Below are 10,517 nucleotides of genomic sequence, written 5' to 3' on the forward strand. Positions count from 1 at the left end.
AGGCAGAGAGCGGCCGGGCACCATGCAGCAGCGCGGGCTGGGGCTGCCCGGGCTGCTGGCGGCGCTGACGCTGCTGGCCGAGCAGGCTCCCAGCGCCTCCGCCGCGCAGGCCGCGGCTCTGTGGCCCATGCCACTGTCGGTGGAGACGTCCCCGCGCCTGCTGCACCTCTCCCCCGATCACTTCTACATCAGTCACGACCCCTCTTCCACGGCCGGCCCCTCCTGCGCCCTCCTTCAGGAAGCGTTTCGGCGGTGAGTGCTTCGGCGCGGCGATCCCGGGCCGGTCGCCGTGGGCGAGGGAGTAGGGGAGAAACCACCTGAGCGCCTCTTAGCACCCCGCACAGCCACCCAGCCACGCCGGCGCTGCTGTCCCCATTTCACAGATGAGGAAACAGTCTCCGAGCTGGTTAGTGACTTGCTTGACCGAAGTCACAAGTAGAAGATGGCAGAGGCGGCTCGAAACACGGCATGACACCCAAGCTCTTCCCCTTCCCCTCCTAGGACACATCCTGGGCAGCCGGGAACCCTGGTTTGCGTGCAGGATACAGAATGGAAGGAGTAGGTTGCTCAGAATCTGTGGTCATGTTTGTTTTGAAGGGGAGAATGGTGGGGAGGGAGGGAAATAGCAGCTTCCTATTTGAAGGGAGTTTTAGGAAGAGGATGAGTGTTTAAAGTTTGGGCACCAGGGATTCCCCAGAGTTGGTTGTCATTTATAGGCCGTCTCCCCTCCTTCCCAATTGGTAACAATTCAGATGGCAGAAAGTCCTCAGGTTGGAGCACTCCCTAAAACTCCCCTTCCCAAATCTGTTCCATGTAAAATGTTGGATATTTTCATCTAGTTACTTCGCTATGGGCAGTGCACCTCAGCATCTGCTTTTCTTTTTGTTTCCCAGCACATCATGTGCTTGCTCTCCCAACTTCTGTTCTTTAGCAACTCAGGGGAACGGTGAATTATGGGGGAAGCAGCCCACAGCTATGCTTTGGTAACTGCATCACTCACGAGGCAGACTGCACTTGGGGAGATGTTTCAACTGCCAACCACATGCGGTCTCTGACTGTGAGACCTGTGTAGGTGAGACTGCTCTAAAGGATTGTAATTCGGTCTGGCTATACTGCCTCTTCCCTCCCCCAGAGTTTTGTCAGTTTCCAGTGGGCTTTGTAGCTTGATTGTACCTGCAGTGCATCAAACAGCTGGTGGAAAAAATGCAAAACTAGCTTAACACCTGCTGGCCCCCAGCCTAGGCCTGGGGATTAGGCTTCCACTGAAGAGGCCCAACCCCAGGATGTTGACAATAGAAACGGTTTATTTTCTCCTTCAATTTTGTACAACTAAATGGATATTATTACCTTCATTTTAGACACGTACCCTAATGAGGCTTTGGTATGGAACCCGCTAACAGGTCAGAATGGCTAGGGTCCACAAGTAAAACCAAGGTGGTTAGTTAACTTGGGATATTGGGAAGGAAGAAGTACCTGAAGGTAATCTAAAGGAAGATCACAGCTGGGAAATCTTTGAAAAACAAACACTATTTGCTTTGGGACTCAGTGTGGAAAAACGATTCTGTGTCACACTACCAGTAAAACAAGGATTTGGTAATATGCTGAAGACATGAGTATGGCAAGCTTGGGTGACATTAAGTTAACACTGGTTACATAACTAGGACTTGAATCAGCTGTGAGATGGTTTAAAACAAGGCTTGGCATTTCAAAGCAGTGCAGGTAGTTATCTGGAATTTGCCTAACTAATTCATGCCATATGTGAGGCAGCTATTAATTATACCTTGCATTGTTAGGAAGCAGGTTGTAAAACAGCCCTTGTGGCTAAGCCTGAGAGCATTCAGGTGAGTGTTCTGGGAACTCAGAAGGGGCAGTATCTATTTCAGTAAAAGCTTGATGAGGTAGGAAAGATTTAGATGATGGGGTAGATCCAAAGCTTCAGGCAGCTGGGAACACACATACCCTGGGCCCCAGATTGTTCAGAATCCTATGGCTCCTGTCTCAGAAGAGCTCGACTTCTATCATAAACTCTGCTTTGAAACAGTATGCATTTTGCAGGCAGAGAGTTGTTTGGTTCACGGCTGCTTCCTCAGCACCTCGAACAAGGTCCATCACATGCTAGTCACTCATTTTTTTTAACGAACAAATAGCTTTGCTTCCTCAGTTCCTGAAAGGTTAAATTAACCCAGATAGTGGCATACCTGAGATACTGTGGGTTCAGTTCCAGACCACAGCAGTAAAGCAAGCCTCACAATTGAGTCTTAATCTTTGTGCTGGTGGAGTCTTGCCTTCAATTTGTAAAAAACACAATATCTGTTAAGCTCAGTAAAGTGAGGTACCATAAAATGAGGTACACCTGCACCTTGAACACCACTGTCTCAGAACCCTTTGAATTTACTGTTAGAGTTTTAATATCCAAGGCCAAGGTCATTGGGGACAAGCCAGCACCTAACTCAGACCTGCTAGTAGCTGCAATTACCCTTTAAAAAATTTTAAATTGTGGTAAAATACACATAAGATTACTATCTTAACCGTTTTTAAGCATACAATTCAGTGATCTTAATTTCCTTTTGAATCTGTTGGGGTTTTCCTATGTAAGGGGCCCTCAGCACCTTCCTCCATTGTACTTCCTCACTGGTTCACTTCCATACACTTCCAAGTTCATTGGAACTTTCCTACCGCTCTTTATTTCTCTGGAAAAACACAAGATGTTCTTATACCTAAGTAGCATATACAGTCTTCTGGCTTATCACAATCTATAAAATATTTAAACAATTGCTTTGAAGCCTACCTAAACTTTTAGCATGTTCAGGTGTTTACCAATATCCTCTTTCTCTGATATTTAGGTACCAGCAGAAGATACATTTTCCAGGGCCCTAGTGAGAATACTGTGGTCTGGTGACATTTTGCTGGAAGGCAACAGGAACCCCGATTCAATCTGGCTTAAGCAATATGAAAATCATTATCTCACACGTCTGGTGGTCCAAAAGCAGGGAGGATTTTCTGGCTTGTTGGCTAATTGGCTTAAAGGGGTTATCAGGGAATCCGTATTCTTCCATCTCTGCTCTGCAGTCTTTAGTGTGGGTACAGCTGGTCCAGGCATCACATACAGAGAAAGCATTCTTCTTGTGGCTCACTAAGGGTAGGAAACTTCCTACTATCCCCCACCCCCATCACATCACTAGTCAGAATTGGCTTGTGCACTCAAGTGATTGGATTACTGTTATTGGTTTGATTACTGGTTCTTATTGGGGACTTCATATGAGTTATTTGGAAGTGTGTGTGTGTCGGGGCGGGAGGAGCTTTTAAAATTTCCATGCCTGGATCCTACTCTCAGAGATTCTGATTCTGAAGGTCTGGACATCAGTATTTTCAAAATACTGATGCGATTCTAATGTACAGTTTGGGGTGAGAGCCTCTGGTTGGACTAATATGGGGTAACATGGAGTTGAAGGGCCAGTTACAATGTTACTACCACCTATGTATTTAAAACTTGGCTACAATGATTTAAAAATTTGTTTGAATTTATTTCTCACAGATATTATGAATATATTTTTGGTTTCTACCAGTGGCATCATCGCCCTGCTAAATTTCATACTGAAACGGATTTACAGCAACTTCTTGTCTCAGTTGTCCTTGACTCAGAGTGTGACACTTACCCCAATATCTCTTCAGATGAGTCCTGTGAGTACCTGTGTAATGTGAATGTATCCTATTCAAAGCTGCTTGTTACAAACTTAAGTGCCAAAAGCAGTCTCTATGCCATGAACTATTGAGTTCTTGGCCAGTGAGCTTATAATTCCTATTTTTTAAACTACCTTTAAAGTATGATGATAAAAGTAATACATAGTCATTGTAGAAAATCTTTAAGTACAGTAAGTGAAGAGGAGGATATAAATCCATCATAACTCTAGCACTCTGTTAACCACTGTTATTTCAGATTTTTTAAATAGCAATAAGTTTAAATATTTTATATAGGTATAAATATAAACAATGACATGAAAATGGGTTAATTTTGTACATATGGTTTTGTATTTTGCTTTTTTACATAACAATACATTATAAACATGTTTCACTAAATATTTTTCCTTTTAGTGAAAGACATTTTTGATGGCTGAATAATGTTCTATCACTGTATGCATATACCACAACTAACTTGGCTAATTTCTTATTTTTGGACATCTAGGTCATTTCTTAACTTTTTTTTTGAAGACAAATCTGTGTTTATATCCATGATCTCTACTTACAATCAAATCTGACACAAAGATAACTCGGGGCAGGAGGGCGCATTTCATTTGATCAACAATATAATCAATATTTACTATGATTTTTGTTGTTGTTGCCTAAAACATTGTTCTTTAAGGCTTTTACCAAATCATTTTGGAAGCAATAAACAACTGGGCAGGCCTTTTCCACCTGGTGTATGGACTGGGAATAATACCAAGGATTCAGAGAGGAGCAATGTGAGGACATGAGTGATATAAAATTAATGTAGAGAGCTGACTGAGTTGGGAGTAAAAATAGAAAGGATAGTGTATATCTTAGAGAAAAGAGTGACTCCTCTGTCCTTAGACTGCCCCACAGACAGTTAAGTACAGATCTCTTCTTCCTCTTGGTATAGATATTTCTTAATAATCTCTGAAAAATCATTTCATTTCTTTTTCAATTCTATAGCTGTTCTTATAAGAGAAACAGAATAATTTGCCAAAAGTAGCCATGTGATTTCATTTGACAGCACTCAGACACTCTATCAATTATGTTTTGCAACCCGAATTGAGATAGAAATGGTTGTTAAATTATCAAGGAATTTTGTTGGCCGCTGGCAATACAATGACATATTACACATTACAGAAATTTGAGTCTGGAGAGTAAAAGTTTAACTTCCATTCAACTTTGCAAACCTTCTGAAGGGGAGTTTCTTAAGACAAGCTGAAATTTTCCGGTTGAAGGATAAACTAGTTTTAAGTTTTAAACGAGTTTATGATGATGATGATAAAAGTCACATACACAAATGGAAACAAGATAGCAACTGTTCCAGAGTGTGAGGAAATGTTAGAGGAAGCGACAAGTGTTACAGCATTATCTACTAATAAAAATGACATACCCTCAGAACCAGAAGTGGGCCCGTTTCTACTGTAGAGAAATAATTACATATATCAAGGATGTTTGATGCAATTTGCTTATAACAGTGAAGAATTGTAAGCGAAACTAAATTAAATGTTCATCAATAGAAGAATGGGTAAATATATCTTGTCAATCCATACTAAAGAATACTGTATGACAGCTAAGAATAAAGCAGAGTTTTAAAGAACAGACATGGAGGGTTTACCGAGACAAACTGCTGAGTTGGACAAAGTGTATGATAATGTGCACAGTAGATACCATATATGTATCAACACACACCCAGGAACAGCCATAAAGCGATACTATATTTTCTTCTTATATATGTGTATGAAAAACACCTAGGAAAAGCCGGATAAATATTTCCTCTGAGGAAAGTAGAGGGTATCAAGCGGGCATCTTGAAGAGGATTTTAGCCTTCTCTGTAATATTTCATGTTTAAAGGAGACTATATTGATATTATTTGTATGTACACCCATTAAATAAAAGTATAGTACAAAAGAACAGAAAAGGATAACTGAGAAGTCTGAGATGCCATTCCCATTTCACACCAGGGAGGTAATCACTGTTAACACTAATAACTTCGTTTTGAAATAAAAATTGAAATGCTGTAGCTTATGTGTTCATATATTAAGAAAACACAGTCTTCTGACTGCTTTATATTTGTAGTTTTTGCATTGAGTTGTATTGGAATCCTTTTTAATATCAGGCAGTCCTCAGCTCATTGGAAAATAATTAGCATCAAGTACATGCACCATGTTAATGTATTTAGATGACTCTGTGCTGATCTCAAAACTATAATATAGCAAAAAATGTTTTTTAAACTGTGATCAGTGGAGCCATTTAGGTAGCTAAGAATTTGATATAGGTGGGTAGGAATCATGGTTAAATTGTAGTCATAATAACAATACTGTTCTTGGCCTGGACTTTAGCTAACTCATCACTTGGTCTTCTGATGGAAAAGGCTACCTTGGCAGACTGTCATTGAGAGGGTCATATGATAATTGGCTGTCGATAAAACTCTTTTCCTACCTGCAGTCAACTATTGTGTGACAGACAGTCTGGATGGTGGTGGTGGTGGAGGGTGATGGTACAGCCCAGATAGGATATTAAATCATTAACCTGCAGTCCTTGAGTGTCTTTTTGTGGCAAAGTCTGCATTAGTCAGTTAGTAACCCTTTAGGTTTCAGTCTGTCTGTACCATCTGATGCTTTACTTTATCTGTGGTTGACTCCACCCCAAACTTTAAAAGACTAATAAAATGACTACTGGGGCCACCGTAGATAGTGTATGACTTCAAGAATTGAAAGATTTAGCTCCCCTTTGCCCAATATCAACCAACTGGAGCTCGTAGGTGGGTGCGAACATTTTATTGAGTGGGACAAAGCTGAATTATACTAAAGTGAGTTAGGAAGTGAGTCTTAAGTCTTTAGGATGCTGTCGGGGAAAGGTGAGTGCAGGGCAAGTAGAGAAGCACAGAATAAGGGACAGAGTGGAAATAACTCTCTGAGCTTATGGGGAGTGAGAGATTTGATACTGGAGGTTTCCAAGGACTTGAGGGCACTGAGGAATGTTTGTACATTTGACTTAAAATCTCATCTTAATTAGGACCTACTCTGTTGTAGAGCAGTTGGAGAAAATAACTCTCCTGGAAGGGAAAAAGGAATCATGGAGATAACGCCCAAGTTCCTGATTTGAATAACTCAACTGGCTAGAGGGTGGTGCTGTGACTCAGAGAAGAAGCACACAGGAGACAGGCAGGTGAAGCGTGTGGAGCAGGAGAGAAGGGGGAGTTCAGTTTGGGGCATGTGGAGTTAAAAGAATCTACAAGATGTACAGGAGGCAGTTGGAGAAACAGGTATGGAGCTCAGGAGAAAAGAATGGGTCAGAAACATCAATTATATGTTTAGGAAATGTATTGTATGTCATTGAGGGATTAACAAACAGAAACTTTTTTTTTCCCCCAATACAGATACTTTACTTGTGAAAGGACCAGTGGCTTTCCTCAAGGCCAACAGAGTTTGGGGAGTATTACGAGGTAAGGTCTTTGAAATTTCATTTTTTTTCTAGTAAAGAAATATTATTAGTTGGTGCTTTGAGAAGTCAAGAATGGCAAAATTTTGCTTCCTTAGACACTTTACAGAATGGTTTACTGGGTATTTCCAAAATGATTTCCATTAAATATATATCATTTATAACATGGAGAAATATCATTTGACCTTTTTGAAAATGCTTGAGGGTCACTACATTCAGTGTTGTAATTCACCGATGCTCTTCGGACTGTAATATTATAGTTATAAATGCCCCAACATCCTCTGATTAGGGAATTTTGTTTCGCTATCATTTCTTGCTGTCTTTAGTAGCCAGCACCTCTCTTCACCTATTAATTAATTAATCTATTTATTTATTTATTTATGGTTGTTTATTAAAGCAAAAGTTCTCACATATTTATCACTGAGCCAGACGACTACTAGCATAGCATACAAAGAGAAAAATCATTTTCCCAATAAAACATGCCCAACTGTCCATATAGTGATGTTTTCAGCTTGATATGGTAAGATGCTCATGACCTTGATGCAGCATAAATACCTGTGCTGTCTCATGTGAGATTCCTTATAGACTCAGCTTGGCTCTTCTCCAGTGTCTCCTCTGGGAGTCATACCTGATTTTATTACCAGTTTTCACCTGAATCCACTGGGGAATGGGACAACCCTGCTTTTCTTTCTTGGCCAGGAATCGCTTGATCCTGAAGGTCTTTGAAAAGACATGGTAAGGAACAGTCAGCTGCACACACCACAGTGGCAGAGGATGGGAGAGATCCCTTACCCCATTAAAAATTCCTATGGACTTAGAAACAGCCAAGTTTACAAGAACAGTATGAAAAAATAAAGAGTGGCTGAAACACTCTGGAGTGGAAGCAGTGGGCAGAGAGGAGCCTTAAAGACTTTTCCTGTGAATTTAAGAGTCTGAACTTCAAAGTTTGGGCATTGGGACATTTACTTTTGCTGTTCAGAAGCTTCTTTTTCCTCTTCTTCTAAGTAGATATTGTTGAACTGACTTCCAAATAGGGTTTTAAAAAAAGGAGAATAATTTTCTTTAATGTGAGCTAACCAACCAAAGTTATAGTAATTAAAAATAAAAATGGCTTTGGATTTCACTCAGTTTGAGGGTTGTCTGAAATAAAATAATTATTGTTACGCCATACATTTTATAGTCATAATAAAAATGGCATGATTACAATCCTGTTTCAAAATAGAACATGAAAATGTCATAGGTATTTTCCACAAATGTAACTATAATCATTATCTAGATCATTTATATACAATGTCATATGATTTTAAGTTTTTATTACTCTGATCTGCCTGTCTTGTCTGGGGTCTGTTAGGGAAAACAGAGCTTTATTGATGTTTGACCTGATCCACATCAGAATAAAGAACTTTTTAGAGCATTCAGTAACTAGATTCTAAGTCCAAGAAGTCTTAATTTTCTGTTTACCATCAGACTTTCAAAGTAACATGCTCTAAATGATAACTGAGTGTATTGCCACTTAACAGAAAATTCCAGTTATTCATCCCTCCTGTATGAGCCTGTATTTGAAGGGGAAAGCATAGCAAAAATGACTGAACTTTTTTTCTTTCCTATATCCTGTCTTTGTTTTTTGTTGTTTTTTTTTTTTTTGAGGTATAATTGATATATAACATTAGTTTTAGGTATACAACATTATGATTCAGTATTTGTATATATTGTGAAATGATCACAGTAAGTCCAGTTAACATCCATCACCATAGTTATAGTTTTTCTTGTGATGGAGGCTTTTAAGATCTACTCTTAGCAACTTTCAAGTATGCAGTACAGTATTATTTATAGTCACCATGATATACATTATATCACCAGAACTCATTTATTTTATAACTGGAAGAGTGTACCTTTTTGACCCTTTACCCATTTCACTCCCCCTCCACTTCTGGCAACCACCAGTCTGTGCTTTGTAACTATGAGCTCAGTTTTAAGATTCCAGATCCAAGTGAGATATTTGTCTTTTTCTGACTTATTTCACTGAGCAAAATGCCCTAACGGTCCATCCATGTTGCAAATAGCAAGATTTTCATTTTTTATGGCTGAATATTCATGGTGTGTGGGGTGTGTGTGGGGGTTTACAGGTCTTAGTTCAAATCTTTAATCCATTTTCAGTTCACTTTGTGTATGGTGTTAGAGAGTGGTCCAGTGTCATTGTTTTGCCTGTGGCTGTACAATTTTCCCAACACCACTTATTGAAGAGACTATCCTTTCCCCATTGTATATTCTTGGCTCCTTTGCTGCAAATTAATTGACCATATATCTGTGGGTTTATTTCTGAGCCCTCTATTCTGTTCCATTGCTTTATGCATCTGTTTTTATGTTACTACCTGTTTAGATGATAGCTTTGTAATACAGTGTAAAATCATAAAGCATGATGCCTCCAGCTTTGTTCTTTCTCATGATTGCTTTGGCTATTTGAAATCTTTTGTTGTTCCATACAAATTTTAGGACTGTTTGTTCTATTTCTGTGAAAAAAATGCCACTGGAATTTTGATAGGGATTGCACTGAATTGTAGGTGGCTTTGGGTAATATGGACATCTAACAATATTAATACGGACAATCCATGAGCACAGAGTATCTTTCCATTGATTTGTATTTTCTTCAGCTTTTTCATTAATATCTCTTATAGTTCAGTGTAGCAGTCTTTCATTTCCTTAGTTAAATTTATTCCTAGGTATTTTATTCCTTTTGATATAACTGTAAATAGGATTGTTTTCTTAATTTCTCTGATAGCTCATCATTCGTTTATAGAAATGAAACAGATTTTCATATGTTGATTTTGTATTCTCCAGTTTTACTGAATTTGTTGATTAGTTCTAACAGTTTTCTGGTGGAGTCTTCAGGGTTTCCTATATGTGTCATTTGGCAAACTGTAACAGTTTTACTTCCTCCTTTCCGATTTAGATGCCTTTTATGTCATTTATGTCTAATTGACCAGGACTTCCAATACTGTGTTGAATAAAAGTGGCAAGATTGGGCACCTCTTTCTTGTTCCCAATCTTAGAGGAAAAGCTTTTAGCTTTTCACCAGAGTATGATGTTAGCTGTGGGCTTGTCATAAATGGTGATTATTTTGTTAAGGTTTGTTCCCTCCATAACCGCTTTGTTGATTTTTCTTTTTTATCTTAAATGGATGTTGAATTTTGTCAAATGCTTTTTCTGCATCTATTGAGATGATCATATAATTTTTATCCTTCATTTTGTTAATGTATCACATTGATTTGCAGATGTCGTACCATCCCTGCATCTCTGGAATCTCACTTGATCATATTGTATGATCCTTTTAATGTATTACTGAATTTGGTTTCCTAATGTTTTGT

General features: G+C 39.1%; 2 protein-coding genes across 3 annotated transcripts in view; one reads left to right on the forward strand and one right to left on the reverse strand.

Moving 5' to 3' along the window:
• The window catches only part of GFM2 (G elongation factor mitochondrial 2), a 69,369-nt gene that overhangs the window by 574 nt on the left and 58,278 nt on the right, over positions 1 to 10,517 (reverse strand). The gene's annotated exons all lie outside the window — the stretch shown is intronic.
• Positions 7 to 10,517, forward strand: part of HEXB (hexosaminidase subunit beta) — a 24,592-nt gene continuing 14,081 nt past the window's right edge. The window contains exons 1-3 of one of the 2 annotated variants that reach the window (XM_006913142.2): positions 7 to 252; positions 3,536 to 3,681; positions 7,091 to 7,156. In XM_006913142.2, coding sequence (XP_006913204.1) covers positions 23 to 252; positions 3,536 to 3,681; positions 7,091 to 7,156 — 442 coding nt within the window. In that variant the 5' untranslated portion in view covers positions 7 to 22. Of the gene's footprint in view, positions 253 to 3,535; positions 3,682 to 7,090; positions 7,157 to 10,517 lie in introns of those variants that run through there. The other variant, XM_015590405.2, reaches the window with a different exon arrangement.

This window comes from Pteropus alecto, unplaced genomic scaffold (genome assembly GCF_000325575.1).
Source record: "Pteropus alecto unplaced genomic scaffold, ASM32557v1 scaffold20, whole genome shotgun sequence".
NCBI lineage: Eukaryota > Metazoa > Chordata > Mammalia > Chiroptera > Pteropodidae > Pteropus > Pteropus alecto.